This window comes from Rhamphochromis sp. 'chilingali' (assembly GCF_963969265.1).
Source record: "Rhamphochromis sp. 'chilingali' genome assembly, chromosome: 2".
NCBI lineage: Eukaryota > Metazoa > Chordata > Actinopteri > Cichliformes > Cichlidae > Rhamphochromis > Rhamphochromis sp. 'chilingali'.
Window position 1 is genome coordinate 1,064,519 of NC_137930.1, and position 24,268 is coordinate 1,088,786.

General features: G+C 45.6%; 2 protein-coding genes across 2 annotated transcripts in view; one reads left to right on the plus strand and one right to left on the minus strand.

Moving 5' to 3' along the window:
• LOC308392401 (diacylglycerol kinase zeta-like) overlaps positions 1-5,448 on the minus strand; it is a 38,630-nt gene extending 33,182 nt beyond the window's left edge. The window contains exon 1 of the mRNA XM_080875429.1: positions 4,810-5,448. Coding sequence (XP_080731555.1) covers positions 4,810-4,997 — 188 coding nt within the window. The 5' untranslated portion in view covers positions 4,998-5,448. The remainder of the gene's footprint in view (positions 1-4,809) is intronic.
• Positions 5,449-13,359: 7,911 nt separating this feature from the next.
• Positions 13,360-24,268, plus strand: part of phf21ab (PHD finger protein 21Ab) — a 35,038-nt gene continuing 24,129 nt past the window's right edge. Inside the window, exon 1 of the mRNA XM_080875987.1 lies at positions 13,360-13,363. The gene's annotated coding sequence lies outside the window, so the exon portion shown is untranslated. The remainder of the gene's footprint in view (positions 13,364-24,268) is intronic.

The following is a 24,268-nucleotide window of genomic DNA, read 5'->3' on the forward strand; positions in this document are numbered from 1 at the left end:
TTATCTGTCAGTTGTGAAAGGAGGGGTGATGTCACAGGTGGGGGCGTGGCCTCAGTGAAACCAGATAGGAGGCACCTGAGAAGCACAGAGGGAAGCGGCAGCAGCAGCGTCTGGGGTCAGGCTTAAGTTAAAGTTAGGACCCAGCTGACCTTGATCGTCAGCGTTATTAAACATGTCTGAGCCTGACCGCACACACTGCATCATCATCATCATCATCGTCACAGATTTACGATCTCACGCTGAAGTCCATGGACGTGTTCCTGTTATGCTGTCCACAGCTTCACAGCGGCAGACAGTGGAGTGAAAAACGATTATATTTAGACACTGACGTGGAGCCGTCAGTCCCAGCTCCGCCCTCCCTGCTCTGCACATGCTCAGACCAGCCACGAACATCCGAGCACCTTCAGCTGGCCTCCACCGCCGCCAACCATCACAGCAGCGCCATCTTTAAACCTTCCCTTTCCCTCCGCTCTTCTCCACCTGCCTCTCTCTGCTTCACCTCTGTGGATGGCGGCTGCTCCTCTCATTCAGCCTGTGTTGTTGGAGGACGCTGCTTATATATAAACATGTTATGAGCTGATCTGAATGAAGTTGTTTGGCTCAAACTGTGATCGTGTTTTTTCCCAGAGGTCAGTGTGTTTGATAAAAAGTCCGAATCAAAGTCCTTGAAGGCAAAATAAAGCACAGACGAAGGTGTGACGGCTGCAGCGTGCTTTGCTTTGTAGCACGCTCGTCTTTACGTGCGACGGAGAACAAACACGCTCCTAAAGCCCTTTATTTCCCTGGTTTGCTGACGCCGGCGGATCACGTCCTATAAAGTGCCGTGACCTTTGACATCCTGTCACACACAGCTCAGGAGAGTCCAGACTGGGAGCTGGACCTGAAGATGCTACACGTGTGTTAAGTTTTCTAACTGCACACAGGTGTGCACGCCGAACCGTCAGCGTCACCACTCCTGTGACTGAATGACCACAGCTTCAGGAAAGCATGAGCTAAAACGAAGGTGCCTCTGGTGTGAGCGAATCAGGGCGCTGAGGTCCTGTCCAAGAAGTGTACAACAACACGAGGCTGCACCCTGTGGAGGAAACCCGAGTCTGAGAGTGGATTACTGCTTTCACCCAGACTGAGGCGCATCTGCAGCCAAACACGCCTGCCGTGATTTCAGTGTGGGCGAAGCATGAAGGTCGACATGCTCACACACTGAAGACAGGAAAGCGCTGCTGGCGTCACTGATCCACGCCGTACCGCTGCGAGGCTCATCGTGCTGCCCCGAGACGCCCGGCAGGAATCCAACCGCCAACCTCTCAGTCAGCATGCGACCTGCAGCGTTATGTAACGGCTAACAAAGAGCAAGAATCCAGCGAACTGCAGGGAAGCTCTCAGAGCTCAATCATGGTCCAGCCAATCAGCACAGGCTCTGCAGAGCGTGCTCCACCTCTGAGGTGGGGGTTTGGAAGAAGGTGCATTTCCTGCTCAAACCTGAGCAGGCGGACGTCCCAGCAGGGGACAGCGAGCTGATGGAGTACCGGTTTCTGTGTCAGGTGGAGACCTGCTCCACAGTCACCAGGGTGGATGAGCTTAGAGGGTGGAGGAGTATTTACCTCCACACATCTAAATAGTGAGCTGTGAGGCTGCCGGAGGCCGGGTGGATGCGCCACGCTGCGGCTGTTTGCTTGCTTTTGTGCATTTTAGACTCTTCTTACATTTTCAACAAGAGAAGAAACATCACAGTGGCGTCCTTTAAAGCCCTTGGCTGCTTCCAGAGAGGAGGAGGAGGAGGAGTCCTCCACTTCCTCCTCTCCACTCTGTCCTCAGAGAGCTGCAGATTGAATCCTCTCCTCCTCCTGTGCAGTGAAACACTCCCACCAGGCCCTAAAAATGACCTCTTTTAATTAATTTCTCTGCCAATCCATTAATAGCAGCTATAATTAGAGGACCGTGGGAGATCGCTGGGAGATTAAACAGACCACCTGACTGAACTTAAATCTGCACTTGTTACCTTTTTATTCACAGGCGAGCGTATCCAGCTCTTTCACTTCAAAATAAAAGCCCCTGAGCCATACTGTAACGCTGTAATTCCCTCCCTTTATTTGGCGTCTCGCTGTGTGACTGCGAGTCCTGTCCGACTTCATCTCCGTGAAAACGGAGACGAGGCTGACTAACACGCACGCTCCACGTTACTCAGAGCTCAGCCCATCGAAGAGGAAGTCTGACGGCTGGAAACATCCACGTGATGCGTGTCCTCGATGTGTCGCGGGAGGCACAGCGACACGGGGTCGCTGACGAGCCTGATTCACTGTTATTAAAAATACAGCAGCAAGCACTTCCTGTTAAAACCGTCCGACACCTAAATCACATTCAAACATAGCAAAGACAAAAAATCTGTGCAAACCACTTCACTCGCTCTCTGATTGGTTTACATATATATATAAGCCCCTCGGCAGGCTTCCTAAAGCTGGCCAATGAGACGCAAGTGGGCTCAAAGAAGGCGGAGCTACTCCAACGGAGCATAAGAACAAAAGTACAGAAATGAACCCGTGCCTGTCGGTACGCTTCGTCCTCCTATAAAATGTTTTAAATATAACATTACAGAACTGATCTGGGATCAGAATCACTCGGCTGCTGATGCCGAGGCGTCAGAGTCCAACGTCAAACATCAGTCGCTGATCAGAATAAGCCTTCTTTGTATGACCCTCAGTTCATCCTCTGTCTGAAACCAGCTGCTCTGGATCCTCCCACTTTAAAGGCTACTTGACTTAGATGACCATATTAGGGGTCTCTCTGTGACATCACAGACATCGGAGAGTAGTGTGTGTACAGGAAATGGACAACGCCCACTTTAAGCATGTGACAACAGTATTTCCTGTCTAATAAGGCTCACAGGTGTCAGCTGCCGCACACACAAATGACACGAGCTTCCTGCGCCGCTCCTCCTCGCTTCACCTGCTCTCAGACTGTGGAGGAGACTCTGAGAGCAGAACAGGTTCACCGAGCAAAAACACATTCAAGGATGGAAACCTTCAAACCTTTACCCGAACCTGTAACAGCATGTGAAGCAGAAAAGTACAAAGAGACGCTGGTTTTGACTCGTCAGCCCTCATCGAGATTAAATGAACATTTTGATCCAACCTGCTGAAACTCTGCTGGAGAATTTTTCTACCAATCACGTTTATTTAAAACTGACAGAAGAAAACGATGAAACTGCATCGGCTGAGTTTCGCTATCGTTTCTGAGCTCGGCGCTGCTGCTTTACATGTTGAAAACCACAAGAAACAGTCAAATTGTGAAGGAACTCTGGCAGCAGAGTCTTTACTTCGAGCCGCCGCGTGACGCCTCACTTCCTGTGCAGAGGCGTGAACAGCAGCAGGTTAGAAGCTCTTAATGAATCGACACTCATTTCTCTAATCTGTGAATCATCACGCCGTCTGAAAGCCCGCAGCCACATCTGGACGAGCGCCACGGTCCGCCACCGCTGCCATGGCGAAAACCACAAAAACAGAGAAAATACGAAGGGACTCTGGAGTGGGACTGCAGACGATTCGCACTATTTTCCACCGAGAATCTGAGTTACATGCTATGTTTATAAATCCATATTTACAGCCTGCAGCTGTTACTGATCTGCTTTTATTTTAACACCTCCCCGTCCAGCATCATCACATTTCCATCAAACGTGACCACAAACGGCCCGAAACCCCAAAACTTTGGACTCTGGCTGATTTGGTTCAGCCCACAGAGAGCACGCCGTTCACACCAGAAACCATTAAAACCCGTAAATCCAGACATTTAAGACTGTTTTTCATTTAGTCTGGTAATAAGGCCAGCGTCAGGAGCTGGCTTTTATTTTGAAAGGACTCTTCTTGGTCATTTGAACCCACTTTGTCACATCAGGTGAGCGTCACGGCCATCGCCGGGAGTCTGCAGACGTGAAACCGTGGAAGCGAGGCCTCGCCGATACGAACAGCGGCTCCTTCAGCTCAGAGTTCATCTGTCCAGCTGAGAACATCTGGATGAGCTCTGAATGAATGAGAGCTGAGGGAAACAGCACGCCGTGGACATCGCTGATGGGATTTTGCGTGTTTTCGTGCACCTACGTCGCTTTCAGTACTGAAGTGAATACGTGTGGAAATCTCTGAGGGAGGTGTTCTCCAGATTTCCCTCGGTTCACTGCACTTCACTCAAACTTCAGACGTCTGAGAATCTCGATGAACGAACTCAAACATCCAGCAATGAACGGTTTTGAAAACTGCTCAGATATGAAGGGACGTTTGTCCTGAATCAGTGCTGAAAGGTTTTATATAACACAAGAAAAACAAAGTGTTGTCAGCCGCGTTTAATCCAACACGCTCGCTTTAATCACACACGAGCATTTCTAACTGAGACCTTATGATTTAAGAAGAAGCTGCAGAGTAATCGACTAATCTGTGGTTTCCTCCGTTATAAATGCTGATCTGGATCAGATGTGTCAGCGTGGGAGCAAAAGACGAAACCTGAAAAGCAAAGACGAGCCGGAGAATCCCGGCTCCGGCGTCAGTCGGCATGAGTGGAAGCGTCGGGGGTCAAAGTGCAGGCTTTCTGCTGACCGATTGACCTTTGCGTTTGTGTCGAACGCTTAGACACGCGATCTGCGAGCGATCGTGACACCCAGCCGCACACAGGGTCATAAAAAGCTGCGTTACCACCATCAGTTTACTCTGTCCGTGCGCTCTGATTGGCTCCCCGTGTGTCACCGATAAAAAGTTTGACTGTTTAAAAGAAAACTTGCTGCTGACCCGGAGACGTACGCGTGGAGCAGCGGGAGGAGACACTCACCTCCTCCTGCAGAAGATCCTCAGACCCGTGAAGGTCCTGCTGTTGTGCTGGCAGGTGGGGGCCGGGGTCGCCCGGGGGAGCTCTGCGTTGGAGGCTGAAGACGTGGAGGTGGACTCCTCTCCTCCATCCTGTAGCGGAGCACGCTCCTCCTCCTCCTCCTCCTGCGGCGGCGGCGGCTGCTCCTCCATGCTCGTGCTCAGTGCTGCTCTGGGATCAGCTCTGAGCTGCCGCCGGCCATCGCCACAGCCGCTTAACTTTCCACGCGCAACTTTCCACCCTCACAAACACAGGAAGTGCTTCAGCTGCAGACCTCCGCGCGTCTCCTCTCAGCAGCAGGAAGCAAAGATCGACGCTTCTCTTTGTGACAGGAGGAGGGAGGTGGAGGAGGTGGGGGCAGCTTCACTCTAAACTGGCTTCCTTCCTCCTCCTAACCCTCTCAGCCAGAGGAAGCCTGTCTGCGCTCCTCTGAGCACAGCTCCATTTCCAGGAAGTTTAACAGAGAAACAAACGCTTCAGTGTGGAAGGAGCTCCTCCTTTCCTCCTCCCTTGTCTCCTTCTCCTCCCTCTCTGCCGAGCAGCTGCTGCTCCCGTTCCTCTCCTCGGAGTCGCGTCTCTGCTCTCTTCTCTTTACTTTTTATCTCAGCTCTGTGGTTCTCCCTCTCCTTTTCTTTTGTCCCACCCACTCCCCAGCTGCCTGCCTCTGATTGGCTGAGGGCAGAGAGGTGAGTGCTTTTGCCACCTGCTGGCGCTTCAGCCACTGTACAGCTGTTTAAAAGAGAGAGAGAGGAAATGAACTCATTTTCTCCTCTCCAGCAGCAGCAGCTGAGGCTCGGGCTCACTCCTCCTCCTCCTCCTCCTTCAGTTGTAGCTGAAACAGAGAGAGGTCCGAGAAGCAGCCGGCAGGTCTGAGGAGTCCAACACCAACACGGTGCGATCAGCTTTTGCTGCCTCTCACTTGGATCACATGTCTGCAGCTGCTCTCGGCAGCGCTGCCCTCCCACATATAGGTTTTACATAAAGATTGCAAAGCAGCCCACACCGAGAGGAGAGGCGCGAGCGAGAGCGAACCGCAGTGAAGCGGAGGTCGCGCGGCCACGGCGAGGCCCACGCACAGATCTTCGCTACGTGCACGCGGTGGCTTCGTCCCCTGGGTTCCCGCTCCGAGGTGGAACTGCAGGATGAGCCGGGTTATTTTTGACAGGCAATTAAAGCGGAGGTGCAGCGGCCAGGAGGACGGCTGCCGAGAGTAAAAAAAGATCTCATCAGACGCTTGAAGACAAATAGCATCCCCCCGGCTCTGCACGCTGCCTCACTTTCAGAAATCTGTTTGAGCTTTGCTCACTAAAAGTTGTTTTCAGGTCTCCATCTTCACTGAAGGAGGCGCAGCTGCCAATAACAACACGCAGACATAACCTCGTCGCCGCTTCTGTTCGCTTCGTTTGTGAAATTCCATCATATAAACGTGTCAGGTTCATCCAAAGAAAACCAAAGACTCTGCAGAGATCAGAGCGAACTCTCCACGTTCAGGGAGGAAGACGTGATGAAGACCACCTGCTGAAGTTAAAGCTGAGGACTGTGATCGTGGCACGGTTGTTGTTCTGAGTGTTTCAGAAACTGATGATATGCTGGGACCATCTCTGAGTTTACACAGAAGGTTTGAACAAATCCAGCTCTCACAGAAAATACCCCGTTAGGGTCAAAGGTCAGAGGAGAAGAGACAGTGCAGAAGAGCATCTCTGAACCTCGAAGCAGATGAGCTACAGCGGCAGAAGAGCCTCCGTCAGAAACCTGTGAAATACTAACATAGAAGTAATCAGATTTCCTTTACTGTGGCGTATGAAGCTCAGTGTGCCCACAGTGGACACGATTAGTGTCAGTCTAAGAGTTTTGTTCCAAACCAAACAAACTCTGGAAGTTTAACTTTTGTTAAACATGTTCTATAATAATATTAATACATAGTAATACATTATTTTATATTATAAAGTATTATAAGACTACAAAAAGGAGTGTGACAAACACAAACAGGTTTCCTGCGACTGCTTTGAACGTTTCATTTAATTAATATCGATAATGACGGTCGTCAGTTTCATGGTGACGCTGCGTAACGACGGTTCAGGGTTTCTAATGAATCCAGCAGCTCCTGAATGTTTCACGTCTAATAAAGTACATTTGAATGATTATGTCTTGCAGGGACGCACAGAGTAAAGCAGGAAGTAACTAAAAGGAGACACCTGTACAGAAGTTGAGCGTAAATCAGGATTGAGGAATCAGAACTGAGACTAGAAGAGAAAACCACTGACCAAAGTAAAACAGGAAGTGAACGTGGATGTAGCTGAAAGACGGAATATGAGCATCAAAGTACTTCACATGAATGAACCGACACAAAGGAGCAACACACAGGGAAAAATCCGAGACTCACAAATCAAATCCTAAACAAACGCAGAACAGCATCTGAAGACCTGCAGGCCTCACTCAGCTCAGTAAAGGTCAGAGGTCAACAATAACAAAGAGGCGGGGCCAAAATGGACTCCATAGGAGAGTCCAAGGAGCAAAAACATCCCAGCATACAGACGACTCGCTGCAACTGACAGAACCGTGACCTGAAAACCCTGAAGGAGGATGTCCGCCCATCAGGCCGTGCCCTGAAGCTCAAGAGCACTCGGGCAGCAGGACAATGATCAGAAACACAGCAGCACGCCCACCTCTGATTGTCTCGCACACTGATTCTTGGGCTACGTTCACACTGCAGGTCTTAATGCTCAATTCCGATTTTTTGATCAAATCCGATTTTTTTGTCTCCTCGTTCACACTACAAATAAAATGCGACAGCAAACGCGCTCTAGTGTGAACGCTCAAAGCGGCCCGCATGCGCAAAAGAAGATGTCACACACAACGCGCTCTGTTTAGACCAAGAACAAACAGTATTGTTTGACTGATGGCCGTTAATATAAAGACTTCGGACTTTACGTTTCCCAATTTTTGCTTTAAGTTATTTTGTTATTTACATAATAATGTAAATAACCTAATAATGATCCTTATTGCTGTTTAAGAGAGGAGCGGTGCTTCAAAGGATAGCTGCAGATTTCTGTCAGAATCTGCAGATTATACAGTACAAATAAAATGTTTACGTTGTCTTCCCAACAGTTTCACTGACATCTACACTGGATGGCCAGGAAGCGTTCGCGATGTCTTCTCGGGCGCTGATAATTGGCTTCAGTCTTGTGTCGGTGACGTAAAAGGCGGATTTAATGCGACTTGACCGTTCAAACAGCAGTCGCTTTCTAAAACATCGGATATGTATCGGATTCAGTACCACATACGAAAGTGACCCAGATCGGATTTGAAAATATCGGATTTGCGCCGTTCACACTGTCATAGCATGATCGGATATGGGTCGCATAGGGTCAAAAAAATCGGATTTGATGCGCTTTCGCCTGCAGTGTGAACGTAGCCTTGGAGTGGCCAGAATCAGTGTGACCTTAAACAGGCGTTCATGCTGGAAAACCCTTCAGCACGTCCGAATTCAAACGCTCCTGAAAATTCCTCCACAGTGACGGGAACGACCCACTGAAGGCATCACAAACACGTGACCGCGGGTTGAACAGCCAGTCATCAGGTTTAGGGGCAGTTACTTTTGCACAGAGGGCAGGCAGGTTTGCTCTGAGTTCACTCTGGTGATCTAATATTAAAATTGCAGAAGGGAAACAAAAGTAAAAGTTTCAGTACTGAGTCGACTTCTTCAAACAGAGTTGCGGCCCTGAAATGTACTCGCTGAACCACTCCGCCTGTTATTGGAGAAGGTAACTGAACCTTGTGCTGTGTTAATATAACAACAACAGCAATAACAATAATAACAATAACAATAATAATAGCACATAAGAATACAAATGTTACTTGAATCTAAATTCTAATTCTAATGAATGCACTCAGCTTGAATCTGTCTTGTCGGACACGTGACCCTTACAGAATAACCTGTTGCCTACCTGGTGGAGGGACGCTGCCTCCACTAGTGTTGGGATTTCCGGCTCTTTTGGCTCCGAACCGGCTCTTCAGGTTGTTTTGTTGCTTTAATTAATTTATTATTAACAATAATATAAAATTATGCACAAAAGGAATTACTAATGGTAAACAAAAAACTGGTTTTATTTATATATGTTTATATATAAATATATACGGTGGCCCCTAGAGACAAAACATGTACAAACTCCAAAACACATTTCTAGCGTTAACTGAACTTCAAAACAGAGCTACCTACATCACTTAAATTACACAATTGAAAGCACATGTGTATTAATACACATATGCTTTCAATTGTGTAATTTAAGTGATAAATACACAAGCACTCATATATATATTCAAATAATTTAAAAAGAAGTACCTGTTACTACCACACACCAAATCCGGTCGTTAGTACTTGCTGGCTTGCGTAGCCAACACTGGGCGTAGCATCCGGGAGCACTGCTGTTGTGTTCTGTACGTGTTTTGGAGTTTTTACGTGTTTTGGAGTTTGTACGTGTTTTGGAGTTTTTATGTGTTTTGGCGTTTGTACGTGTTTTGGAGTTTGTATGTGTTTTGGAGTTTTTATGTGTTTTGGAGTTTTTACGTGTTTTGGAGTTTGTACGTGTTTTGGAGTTTTTACGTGTTTTGGAGTTTTTATGTGTTTTGGAGTTTTTACGTGTTTTGGAGTTTGTACGTGTTTTGGAGTTTTTATGTGTTTTGGCGTTTGTACGTGTTTTGGAGTTTTTACGTGTTTTGGAGTTTGTACGTGTTTTGGAGTTTTTACGTGTTTTGGAGTTTGTACGTGTTTTGGAGTTTGTACGTGTTTTGGAGTTTTTATGTGTTTTGGCGTTTGTACGTGTTTTGGAGTTTGTATGTGTTTTGGAGTTTTTATGTGTTTTGGAGTTTTTACGTGTTTTGGAGTTTGTACGTGTTTTGGAGTTTGTACGTGTTTTGGAGTTTTTATGTGTTTTGGCGTTTGTACGTGTTTTGGAGTTTTTACGTGTTTTGGAGTTTGTACGTGTTTTGGAGTTTTTACGTGTTTTGGAGTTTGTACGTGTTTTGGAGTTTGTATGTGTTTTGGAGTTTTTATGTGTTTTGGAGTTTGTACGTGTTTTGGAGTTTTTATGTGTTTTGGAGTTTGTACGTGTTTTGGAGTTTTTACGTGTTTTGGAGTTTGTACGTGTTTTGGAGTTTTTACGTGTTTTGGAGTTTGTACGTGTTTTGGCGTTTGTACGTGTTTTGGAGTTTGTACGTGTTTTGGAGTTTTTACGTGTTTTGGAGTTTCTACGTGTTTTGGAGTTTCTACGTGTTTTGGAGTTTGTACGTGTTTTGGAGTTTGTACGTGTTTTGGAGTTTGTACGTGTTTTGGAGTTTGTACGTGTTTTGGAGTTTTTACGTGTTTTGGCGTTTGTACGTGTTTTGGAGTTTGTACGTGTTTTGGAGTTTGTACGTGCTTTGGAGTTTGTACGTGCTTTGTCTGTAGGGGCCACCATAAATATACTTTTATTTATTCACTCCACATAAAATGTAATAAATAAATCATATAATACAAAAACCAACTATTCACATTTCAACTTTTAACTATTTAAATTTTCAGCTTTTTCCTTTTTTTTCCTTTTTTTTTCTTTCTTTATTCAAATCAGGCAACAAAATATATATCTCATTTACATTGACAGTTTTTTTTCTTTTTTCCCCTTTTCCCTTCCCCTCTTTTTCCCCTTCCCTTCCTTCCTCTCCCCATCCTTTTTACATAAAATATAATTACCATTATATAAACAATCATATCTATGTCTATACATACACATTTATTATCCTAAATAAGTATATTCAAAGGAGGGAGAGAGGGGAAAAAAACAACAATCCCAAAACAAACGAACCCCCCCCCAAAAAAAAAAAGAAAAAGAAAAAAAAGAAAAAACACCTGCGTAGACCCATATATATAATCTTGGGGCAGATATGGGAGGAGGCCATACCTCCCAGTTTTACTTATTAAAGTAATCTATAAAGGGTTGCCAAATTAGGTAAAGCTGTTTAACATTATCTCTTAATGAAAATTTAAATTTCTCCAACTGTAAATGATACATTGTGTCTCTTAATAAAGCAGAATGAGTTGGGGGGGCTTTATTTTTCCAATTTAGAAGTATAAGGCGTCTTGCAAGCAATGTTATAAAACTCAGAGCACGAATTTGTTTATTATTTAAGTTTTTAACTGTAGCTACACCGAATAGTGCCATTACTGGGTCTGGGGGGAGCTGTTTTTTAAAAATATCAGACAAAGTTTTAAATATTTTAGACCAGTAGGTAGCGATATAAGGACATGTCCAAAACATATGTGACAATGAGGCAGAATTCTGGCCACATCGATCACATCTTGAGTCAGCCCCTAGCTTTTTTCTTTTAAACAAATTTAAAGTGAAACAACACAAAACACTGCAAACCACAACACAATTAAATATAAATTAAAATATGAAAACAAAAAGAACATGCATATTCTCTGTCATATGGACCTGCATGAATAAACTTTCTGAATCCTTTATCATCTGCAACTGAAAATAGTTGTGGATGATTACTATACCTTTCTAATGTGACGTTGTTGTCCCTGGCTCTCTCTCTCTCTCCCTCCCGCTCTGTTCCTGAGTGTAACTACCGCCCTCCCCCCTCTGCCCAGCGTAAAGCACAAGGCTCACGTGCGGAGTGAAGCAGGAAAAAGTGGAGAGAGAGGGTGAGAGAAGGAAAAACCACGGCTCGCGATAAGGAGCTGGCTCGCGTCGTTCACAGCAAAGACCCAGCTCTAAGAGCCATTTCGTTCGCGAATTACACATCACTACTCCACACCTGAGCACGGTCGGGGGTTACAGAGGATTCAGCAGGTGGAGGATCCATAGTGGCTCAGCGTGGGGAAAACACTTCAGTACAGGCTGCGATCAGCTGATCTTTATGGATTGACACGTTTCACGTCACTACACTAGTGATACTGCACAGTACACGGCTGATATAAAGGTGGAAATCAGTGACTGAGTCTTTAATGACGAAGCCCACGGCCACGTTCACACACTGAGCTGCAAACTAACCTGTTTATCCTGCACTACTCGCTGTTTTCATGCAACGTTTCAATAACACAAAGTTAGCACGGCTTAGCTTGTTTAGCAGGACGTTTCCCAAAGATGAAACACAAGAATTTATGTAAACAATCATGATCAGATCACATGTGTGATTTAGAAACACGAGGACTTCCATGTGAGCTTTAAATGAGCGTCCTTCCTTTAACTCTGAGCTGCTCCTTCTTTCTTATCCGTCTCCATCTCTGAGTGAACTTAGCTGTCTGTGTTTCCCTCCCTATCAGATACACCAGCTGGGCCTTTAGCTGCAACACACTGTGACACACACAGTTTGCGTGTTTGCTGATGTTTGTCGAGCTGAAAGAAACGCTGCATTTCAGATGAGCTGACAAAATCCTTACTCCCGCTATGCTAGCTCCTCTTCTGTAGTGCTAGCTAGATGCTAAGGTTGTCACGATCCCGGGTTTCCTGTTTGATATCTTCAGTGTGAGTCTGTTGTAGTTTTCAGTTTGGACACAGGTGATGTGTTTCCTGTCCTCCTGTGTCCCCCGTGTCCTCCTGTGTCCCCCGTGTCCGTGTTTCGTCGGTTTTGTCTGGCTTTACTTTGGCCCGTTAGCTCAGCGGTCCTTGTCTCTGTCTCAGTGTCTCGATCCATGTTCAGTCATCCAGGTAAGTCAAACGTGTCAGTGTTAGCCTCCTGTTTTATTTTGATAGTTTCTCATCCTGTGTGTTGTGTTCAAATTTGAGGTTTTAAAAACTCAATTTAGATTTAGATTTCCTCCCAGTTTTTATAAGCATAATAAAAAACATACGAGGTTTATGAGAACTAGAAGTTAGTGGTGATGACACTAACACGTAAACACATGAGCACAGGAAAGACGCTCTCATGTTGAACGCCATCATAACGGCAGGAAGACGACACCAAAGTTCAGCTGAAGGATGATCCAACCACAGCTCGAGGTTAACACCACGCTGTGTGGTTTGGACACTCGCTGTGAAAACATCCACATCCTGAGCTTCAGGAGCGTCACCGCCCACGGCTGCACTTACACCAGGAGATTTTAAAAACTGATTAAAGCTGCAGAGGAATCGTTTTATACAGATTTCTGTGTAATTTCAAAATACGCCTCAGCTGACCTGGGGTCAGAACTTTATCCGTCCCGCGTCAGGAAGCTCCACAAGGCAGGTGTGCACACTGCAGACTGATAGGGTTTCTATGTCACGCTGCTTTCTTATTATATGTTTTTTTAATTTTGAAAACAGAGTCTGCAGCCTGGGTAAAGACACCCATCTGAGAGGCAGAAGTGCTCACCTGTACTCCAGATGTTAACATCAGCTCTGTGGCTGCAGGATGAATCTGACCAAGTGCTGTAGATAACTGAGTTATCATTACTGCCTTAATACATCAGCATCCCTCTAATGCTGCTGCTGGAACAGGTGGGTGGATTTAAATGGAAGTACTTTGTAATTGAGTTATCATGTTTTACTGCTGCTGAGGCAGCAGGTCAGACGCAGGGAAGAAGCTGGTTTCACCACTTAAAAATAAAGAAGTCAATAAAGTATGTCAGACTAACGAGAGCGGCTCTGCATGGAGGACGAGACGCTAACGATGACTCTCGCCGTTTCACAGCCAGGACTTCCTGTTACTTCTGACTTTGTATGAATTGTGAGAATTTTTCTCATATTGAAAAGATTTGAATGTAAAATGACGCCTCACAAATATCTCAGAATCGTTCGTTATCTCGTAACTCTGATTTCTACTATAGTTTATTTTGTTTGCAGTTTTGTTTTGTCTGCATCATTTTTCATCATTCCCCACGTGTTGGGATGTGAGTTGTAGCTTTGCTCTTTTATTAGATGTTAAACTTTTTTAAATCCTGATGGACGTTTCCCGTGATCCCTCACTCATTCCTGCTGACGTTTTGGGTCATTTCAGTTCAAAACTTTTAAGAAAGCACCATCCACCTTCGGATCATTCGCTGTGGTTTGAGTGGAGCTGTGATCCTCGGGGCTGCTCCTCTTCCTCGCCCGAAACTCTCACTGAGAGCTGCACTTATCTAACTGTGGAGGCCGCGCTCTCAGCTCAGCGCTCGAGTGAACGTTAGCGATGCCAACGTCGAGCCTGAAATTATTTTTATTTCTTCAGAGAAACTGTGTTCACAGGGCTGCAGGCTAAAAACGAACTTCGGCCTCGACCCTCTTAAATGTGAGTATCAGAGAGAAACGATGGCAAGTTTGGCTAAAAATAATCTGGATTTGAAAAAAGAAAAAAAAAGAACTGGAACGACGGTTGCATGTTCGTGACATCGTCCACAAACGGGTGTTTGTCGAGCCTGCAGGATCTTCTACAAGCTGCTTTAATAGGTTTTAGACAAATAAATTAATTAACAGGTGCTGCAAACCAATCATCAACACACCAAATACTGCAGTTCCTCTAACGTCCTCTAGAGGCTCCATAGACTCCCATGTTAAAATGCAATGGCACCCTGATAGTCCCAGAAACCTTTTGGAAAAATGTGACTGATTTACGTTTTATCCATGTGGAGGAACGTCCCAGTCGTGGGACACTGAACCAGATCTTTACCCTCTCAAGGATACTTGAGCGTGCTCTATGTAACCTGGTCATCCTTGATGGTGTCTGCTCTGTCCACCTTCAGCAGGAAGTGTCTTGGATCATTGCAAACACTGGTTTGTTGGAGGTCGATGGATTCGCTCCTTTGTATGTGTTAAATCGTCAGCGCTCACTGTCGGACGTGCTTGTCTCATTGTGAGCACGATACTGATGGAATCTGAATTCAGTTAAGTTTGGTTGGTGTCATGTGGATTCACAGGTGCTTTTATAGTGTAAGGTAAAGACCCTGCACTCACTCAGAGCTAAAGCATCTTTTAAAAACAGTGAGATTTTCAAGTTTTATAATTAGAAAAACTTCAGTGTCCACATTAGTGGAAACTGTTTTCAGTTCATAACATAAATACTGGAACAATAAACACACATTTATAAGACATACATCACTGCATGGTGTTGTTTAGTAAACTAATTGCATTTGGCACAGATGATCCTGTATACACACACCATCCTGTTCTCCTCCTGTATACATCTTATTTTGCAAATCACAGGCTTTTATTTTAAAAAACAAAATTTAAAGCATACTGACCTTCCATCATTCATCCAAAACAACAACAACAAAGTAAGTGTTTGAAAGAAATACGAGCAGGCTTTGCACAACCTCGCCGTCACTGTGTGCTTCAGTGTTTCCATAGTCTGGGAGGAGTTATGTGCAAAAGTTTTGGACCTTCGTTACAACCACATGTCGTGGGACTGTTCGCCTTTACGAAACCCTGTGCAGGTTTTCATGAAAAGATTTTACAGCAAGCAAAGTCGACGGCTACATCTGGCCCAGCCTCTCGATGAGACACGAATAGAAGAATGACTGCTGTCAGCTGTGTGCACGGTCAGCACGTCTGTTTGTGGAGTTTCTCTTTAAACGTTAGATTTAAAGACCGTGCAGAGCTCGTAACCGCAAAATGAAAAAGAAAACGTGTGATCTTGTCGCCTTTGAGGACAGCAGTCAGCTTCAGATTAAACGGCTCCAGTCGCTGCTGGATAGGCTGAAACTAGCAGTGACGTAGTTTCTGCACGACGGCAACTTAACCACAAAGCGACACAGGCATTGAGCGACGATGTTTCAGAGAGGTCTAGCTGGCTCAGATTCATTGCCACAATCTGTCTGCTTTCACAAATTCGGCCGTGTTTGTCCATAAGCTTTAGCCGTCTGTCTGAGAGGCGGACCGCGACTGGTCGGAGGCCGGTTGCCCCTCACCAGGTGACCTGTGTGGTCCCAGAGTTGGAGGATGTCATTGCACTTCACTCAGCGGTAACAGCACTTCCTGTTAATCAAACAGAGAGCTTTAAAACGCTCTCTGAAAATAAAGGTTAATAAAAAATGCTGATTAAAAATCAAAGGAGCGCAGACCAGCGTCAAAGATCACCTTGTGCTTCCACAGTTGGTCCACAGTGATGGGTCCTCCATGGACAAATGAATCCTACCTGGCGACTGTGACAGTAAACATGTGTTGGAGGACGCAGGCTGGCCTCGCTCTCCGTAATCACATCAGCCTGCTGCTGAGGGCCTGATGGCCTCGCTGCTCGGACGGCTGCTGGGCCTCAGCGGCTATAATCACCGGCCTGGAGCGACTCTCCCCGCACGCACACACGAGGTGGACGTCACTGTAATCTCATTACTCCTCCCAGTAACACGCATCATAACCAGCTACTCTTAGATCTTCACTGATGTCATTACAGAGACCGAGCTGCTGAAAACGTGCAAGAAAAACATTTTCAAAGAGTTCATTAACCTCCTAGGACTTGGCATCCACATATGTGGACATCACATTTTGGGTTATTTAGACCAAAATACTCAATTTTCCTCTACATGGGCCTGATATCCAGTTACGAGGACGTTATACTGCCACTGTTCTATCAACATGTTAAACAAATATCCTCATATGTGGCTCTCATTTGTCTTAAAAGCAAAAATCTGGTAATTCTTTGTTTTTACATTCATCGGGCCCCAATCAGCCCAAATATCAAAGAGAAATTAAAAATGCTGCTGTGGAAGAGTTCAGGTCTCAGGAGGTTAAAAAGGAGTCGGCGTCTTTTTCATCTCGTGCAGGTAAAGCAAATACTCCACTGCTGCTTCAGCTTGGAGTTAAACATTAATGGTTCCTGCTTCAGCTCAAATATAGAAGAACCGCTGATGTGAAACGACCCGGGAACTACACTGGGCATTACTGTGGTGTGGAGCAGGAAACGGGTTGGGATGTATGCTGTGAAAATCATGTTCATTAGTACTGAAGAGGAACAGATTACAGCATTTTTAACAAGAGTTTAAAAAAATACAAGAAAATATGAACATTTGTCACATGAGTTTAGGCGTGGGAACCATGAGAAACAACAAAGTCGGCAGTTTGTTTTCTCGCAGTTTAGTTTGGAACCAAATTGTTAATAACTCCGGCACGTTATCACTGCAAAGTGGGACGAGCTTATGTTGGAGGCCTGTGGGACAAAGTGGGACATCGTTACAGCAGCTTTTGAACTGCTGGAGAACAACCACAGAGCGGACAGCTTTACGAACTTCAGATTTTCTGTCTCTGTATGATCCTTTCCGGATTTATTTCGGTTCCTTTTGTGACACCTTCTTGTTTATTCTGGACATTTTTTCATGTCTTCTTGGTCACTTTGTTGTCCCACTTTGGCATTTTGGAGAAATATTGCTTCACTTTAAATGAGTTTTGGCATTTGTGGCCATTTTTCAGACATTTCTTTTTTCTTTTTTGTGATATTTTTGTGTCTCTGATCGTTTAGGGGTGTAGCTTGATGCTCGCGTCGCGTGTCTTTGTGAGCTTCTTGTTGTCTCATTTCATCATCTTTCAGAAACTTTGCTTTGTTTTATGAGTTTTTTTACATTTGTGATCCTTTTTGAATATTTTGCATTTCCTTGGGGACATTTTGGTCTCTGTTCTTGTCACTGTTTAGTTCTCCCTTTGCTGTTAGAAGCTCAGCTCCTGCTGTTGTATTTTGCTCGTCCTGGGTCGGTTTGAATTCTGACAGAAGCTGAGGTTTCTTGCACTGGGAGCTGAAGCTGCTGGCGTACTACAGGAAGTAATAATAATAATAATAATGGATTGGATTTATATAGCGCTTTTCAAGGCACCCAAAGCGCTTTACAATGCCACTATTCATTCACTCTCACATTCACACACTGGTGGAGGCAGCTACAGTTGTAGCCACAGCTGCCCTGGGGCAGATTGACAGAGGCGAGGCCGCCATATCACGCCATCGGCCCCTTTGGCCAACGCCAGTAGGCGGTAGGGTAAAGTGTCTTGCCCGAGGACACAACGACCAGGACAGAGAGCCCAGGGATCGAACCGGCGACCTTCCGGTTACAGATACGCTTCCCAACCTCCTGAGCCACGGTTGTGAGTGTAGCTGTGATATAAATGAACTTCTCATCCCGAGGCCGTTGCCGAATCGCGTCCGACGGGTGGAGGAGAAGGTGTGTGGATGTTCAGGAGATGTGGAGTGGAGCTGGAGGCAGGTGTAGAGGTTTCACGTCCACCCCCGAACCGCTGCTGAACCTCCCTTACATAAAGAGTGTTATGAAAGCTAGTCAACAATCTGCTTTGATTCACACGAGCCCGGTCATGAGTCACTTCCACACGGCTGAAAAAGTAAGAGAGGAGCTGCGGTTATGTCATCATAGGCTGGTTTCACCGCATGGATGGTCGCAGTGCAGCATCATCAGCACTGTGGGCTGATCTGAGTGCACTTCACTGTTGCTCTACACCAACGTGCCTGCATTTCACTTCTTCATGTATCCTTTCAGGTCGAGTAGACACATCGTTAGGTTGTACCTGTCACACCTGCGCTGCTTTCCACACTGAAGTCAGACTCGTGTGTGTTTGTGTAGATGTGAACGAGGTCACTGCACTGGGATGCTCTGGAGGAGGCGTGTCGGTCCAAACTCTAGTTTGCCAGGTGTGGTCGGGTATGTTGCAGTTGTTGTTCCCGCCCTCAGACACATCTGGCCAGTCAGCAGACAGGATGGTGTCATGCAGCTTGTAGCGGCTTTCGTTGGCGCTTCCTCTGTGTGAAAAGAAACCAAACCGTGAGAGAAAGCTTCAGGTTTAAAAACTCAGCAGCTGATTCCCAGCAGACGTTTGTTCAGTTTGATTTCTGTGAACAGTAAGCCCCTCCCACGCCTGGCTGGCCGGCCTCTAGTGGACATTTCAGGCTCCACTCTCTACATCAGGGGTCGGCAACCCTGGGCACGCGTGCCAAGGGTTAACTGATGACACGACCATAGCTGGATTGGCCATCGGGCATTTGCCCGATGGGCCGGAAAGGGGGGGCAGAAGGAGCAGAGACCCGAGGCAGCCGCCGGTCCGAGTGTCAGGTGAACTGAACTTCAGGAAAGAAGTTATGACCTGCAGTCTATCTGGGTCAGATATGAACCAGATTTAGGTGGAGTTTATTTTCGTTGCGCTGACTTTTTACAGTCAGTTACAATAACTCGTACTGCGTGAGCTAGCATGACGGAGTTTCTATACAGCTGGGTGGTGCTATGATGTTACTGATGTTGAACTTTATTTATAAGGTTAATTATTAGAGTTTCCAACCGTCCTGTAAAAAACGTAATCATCCCGCATTCAGAGAAAATATTACGTTTCTTATTGAGGTGAAAAGGAACAGTTTGTCCCGTAATTCAGCTACAAAAAGGCACAAAGCTGGAGTTATTCTGTGTCTTTGCTGCACAGCTGCCTCTTCTTCTCTCATTCTCTCCCCTCCCTCTCCTGTTTCTACTTCAATCATGAAACTGATCAATGATCAGCTGATCGGCTCTCTTGTTTATTTATCGCCCACTTTGCGCCAGAAAGAGGAAACCAGCGGATGTCGCGCTAAACAACAGCAGCACGTTTAAGCTTGATCAGCTGTTGTTAGAATTTATTTAATATTAATTTCTAGTATCAGCTGATGTTTGCTGGAGCCACAGCTGTAAAGCTGCTGGTCATGATGTCGGTTTGGATATGTGGTGAGAGGGAAACATGAAGATGAAACCAGGAGATGTCCTTACTGAACCATCAGAGCTGAACAGGTGATGGAGAAACAGGTTTACCTTTTAGGTGACATGAATGAGTTGAAGTTATGAACTGTTTCTGAGAGACAAATAACACCAGGATCCTTTTCTAAGCAGCTGACAGCTGGTAACTGTGCAGGGGCGGGTCTAGCAAAGTGCTGCCAGGGGGGCATGTAGGCATTAACAGGGGGAGGGGGGCACAAAGAAATACTTTTCTTTCTTATTCTCATTTAAAATGTCTCGCTTTTATTAAATAATTATCTGAATCTTACAACCAAAGTTTTAATCTGATGTCAAATGTATAGAAATCATAAATATACCAACAAAACTGTACATCACTGTCACAACAGCATTTGTTTTCATGGTTGTGAGGAGACCATAAATAGCATTTGTATTTTCTGTTGTACAGTCCATTTGCTGTTATGGATAAAAAGTCTTTTTTTGTGTCTGATAACTATTCGCTGCCAACATCTGCGAACAAATGTAAGTTGTTATATTAAGTGTGTAACTGTTCATATAGAGCGTTATTACATTTATTGCTAATGCAGTCATACGGCACACTGACTTCTGAGGAGATTTTAGATGCACTCATCATCAGAAAGGTTGCCGACCCCTGCTCTACATAAAGGAATAATATTTTTACCACCCATCACATGTTAACCCAGCGTTGTTTTTGTGTTTATTTGAGGTTGTTTTACGTCTCTGCTGACATTTTTGAGGTCATTGTTTTGTTTTGTGTCTCTTTCCCTTCTATTGGTGGTCATTTGAAACGCTCACCTCAACGTTCATCAGTGTCTTTGCTAACCCAGAGATGAGCGTCACAGCCCTGTAATGTCACCCACTGGCGTCCCGGATATTTTCAGGTAACCCTGTTTGGATTGTGAGCCAAAGCTTGGTCGTCGGTCTGCATCCACACACACAGATACATGCTCCTCAGGTATCCAAATATAATCCTAGAATTTCATCACTTTGGTGGTCTGTTAGCACAGTGACCTCACAGCACACATGTCTTGGGTCACATGAAGGCTCCAACAGCACAAGCACGGTTCAAGCAAAGCTAGCAGCCACAGCCGTTAGCATGGAAGTCTGACTCAGGTTTGGAGCCAGCTTCTAGTGGACATCAGAGGAACTGCAGGCTCACCATTCACTCCATGTTTCAGCGCTGAGTGTGAAGCAGCAGTCTGACGGGATGCTGATCAGGAGCAGATTTACTGGGATTCAGTGTTAAATAATTGTGCTGCCACACAGTCATGGAAACCTGCTGTCATCAGGAAAAGAGCAGAAGATGATGTTCGCTCTGTAAAAGCTCAGTTTGCTCTGCTATAGCTTTGCTTTGCTCTTTACTGCAGCAGTCATAATTACAGTTATTAAAGAATGGGTGGCACACACTCTGAACACACTTTTAACTGTGTGATAAGTGCTCTGAAACCAAGAAAACATCCCAATGAGGACCTGTGTGCACGCTGACAGAGATCCAAACCAGATCTGGTGTCCCGGCCTCCCAATTGTTTTTTTAAGACGTTTACACTCAGATCTGAAGTTTCATCTGAGGAGAGCAGAAACAGCTAGAGCTGCTTTTCAAAGCAGAGCAGGCGCTTAGGAAAACTAATCGACACACAGCGCGGAGACAATAATGCAGTTAGCAGCATCTAATGAGGCCAGGAAGTCATTACCCAGCAGATGATGGATCTGCTGCTCTCTGATTGGGTTAGTGTCAGTCACAGCACCGAGCCATCTGATTGGTCCGGGCCCAGTCGGCGGTGGAGGACAGACGTCTTCCTGGATGTCTGCGTCTGAGTATCACGGCGATGTTCTCACCTTGGTCCTGACAGGTTCGAGTCTCTTTGTGGTTTTAGCTCGGTGGGGTTTTCTGGAGTCTTACTCGAGGTTCGAGTCACAGTCCCATCCACCCTGACCTCCATCCTACCTACCTCCTTCTACTACACGTGATCCAGGATACAAACTTTTAGCATAGTGAACGTGAGTCCTAATTCGGACTCGTGTTGCAAAGTGAAATTCTTCCAGTTTTAAGGAGTGAAGGATTAAATCTGGCTGAGGCTGGAGAGGTGGCGAGGACGCAAAAGAGCAGCTTCTCAGTCGTTTCCAAGCCTTCAGAATAAAGTAGAGTTAGTGAGGATACCTGCTCTTTGATATGAAAAGGAAATAAAGTGCAGAACACCTGAGTTACGTCTCTGCTTCCTCACCTGTGCACGCAGGGCTGATGATGTTTTCCAGAAAAATACCTGCACGTGTTAAACGGAGCGTCACAGTTTTATGTTTTACAGTCCGACTGCTCCCGGGTTTCATGTTTTCCTGCACACGGTTTTAGCAGCAAAGGCAGCTGCCTGGTCTCTGCTGTTCACAAATGAAGTGCAATCGTGGCGAGATGTGCTGTGCTGCTGTTTAACATCCTTCAGCCTGCTTCACTTTGTCACACAGCTTCTGTTTAACTGATTTATAATCAGCAGGTCTGAAACAGAAAAAAAAAGAGGTTAATCACAGTGAATGTGTGATTTCACGGGGGGGTAAGGACTTTTTCACACAGAGCAGGTAGGTTAGTCAGCACTACAGAAAAAAACAACACGTGATAAAGGTGTTTAAAAATATAGACTTTTTTCAACCACCACTAGAGGGCGCTGCTCCTTGAACATGAACAGAGGTTTTGTTCTCCTGTGTGTAAATACTTTTAGAGAAAACTTCAAAACAGACCAGTTTCGCTTTTTATGATTTTTTTAGGTCTTGTTATTGTTGTAACTTTAATATGTTTGTCAGAAACACGTCTAACCCTTCCTGTATAAATAAAGGTTACATAAAAAAATCTGACTGCTGTGTGTGTGTGTGTGTGTGTGTGTGTGTGTGTGTGTGTGTGTGTGTGTGTGTGTGTGTACAATAATCATTTCCTATACATGTCTGTTTTTGATAGATGGAAGAAAATGAGTGATGGAGGTCAGACTAAACAGTTCACAGGTGCTTCACCCTGCGTGACCAGCAGGTGGGGCTGCTGTGCCGCTGCTGCAGAGGAAAATGTGAGACAGCCAGTTCCTGCGCCCAGGAAGTATGTTTACTGAGAAACACAGAGAGTATGATGTGAAAAGCCCTGACTGAAGAAACATGGATGACTTTCTACCACAATTATGAAATAATATCCTCACAGGAAACAGATGCAAACATTAAAGAGAAATAAACTGCGCAGAACAAAACAAAGAGTAAACATCCTGGTAATAAAACTTCATTAAAACCTTGAGATAATGCTCATCAGACATGAGAGAAAAAAAGACTTTCATATTCTAGGGAAATAGAAACTGATACTGTGCTGGAGGGCCTTTTCTGGTCCACGGGTCGGTGTTTGGACCCCAGCAGACGAGCAGGAAGTCAGGAACAGTCTGATGTGTTTGACTGTGTCACATCCCCCTCTAGTGGCTGTTTTTTAGTCAATGCATCCACTTACAGAGCTAAAAGTAGAAACAATAGAAACACATTGAAACAGACGAGTTTGGAATACAGAAAACAGCAGAACTCCGAGTCCTCCGGCCTCCAGCTGTGAGACGGCGACAGCTGCTTTTCTATCAGTCTATCGATAGATCAATCAGTCTATTAATCGAGCCATCTCTCTAAAGTAAGGTTACAGTTGGCTGTAACGACCCTGAACAGAAATATCAAACTGGCCCCGTCTCAAACCAGGAACACACATCAAATATAGAAATGCAATAGGTTCCTCAGTTTTGTTGATGGACCACTTCCTGTGGGTGGTGGAGGCCACAAGTCCCGCCCCCAGGATCAAATGGGTCTCCAACACCTGGCTCCTGGGGTCACTCGGGGCTGACGGTGCAGAGGCCAGGCTTGTTTCACTTTTTGTGTCGCCCCGTCTTCATTCATCACCCTCATGTTTCCTTTTTTCACTTCCTGTTTCCTCTCTTTCTTCCCTCCTCACCTATGCAGTCTCCACCCGTGTCTGTGTCCCTCCTTTCGGTCATGGGTACAGCTGTCCACCACTTTTCTGGGATTGCTGACCTCTCAGATCCTCGTCTGCCTCGCAGTCACCTACCGTCAGTGTCCCTCATGAACCCGGACAGATGATGTAGCTGTTGTTAATCTCTGTGTGGAAACTGCAGATTCACACAGACTACAAACACGTGAAGGAGAAAGAAAGAAAAAGCGAGGAACACGAACGAACAGATTATAAGCTGTGTTTGTTTCAGGAGCTAGTGTGAGACCGTGCTGGAAGTTTCCTGTGTGTAATAACAACTTATTGCTACCAGGCTAAGACCTATAACAGACCTATAACAGCTACGGGTGCTTTCTAAGGTTACATAGAGCCCCTGTAACATTTTACTTAGACATTACCCAGGCACTGATGAAACTCTGCCCCCTGCTGCTGAAAGTTTTAATTACAATTTGCGGGGTAATTACAAAAAGGGGCTTTAACAGCTGAGGCCAAGGGCAGGAAAATATGAAAGCCTGAACAATAACTGTGCATGACGACATCATAAAATGAAGAAGCACCTCAGATTTGTTTCCCGTTTGGGTTCTGTGAGTTTATTCTGTGGTCACATTCCTCCACGGAGTTATTTATTCGTTTCTCTGGAAGCAGGAGAAAAGGGGCCTCCTCCTCCTTTTCCTCCACAAAGTGCAACAGTCCGGCGGGTTCAGCAGCGAGCAGCCGAACGTGGAGGCTGAAGGGCGGCGTGCTGCGCGGAGCTGGTCGGTAACACAACAACACAACAAAGTGCTCCGCTCCGCCGCCGAGTTTCACGGTGTGTGTGT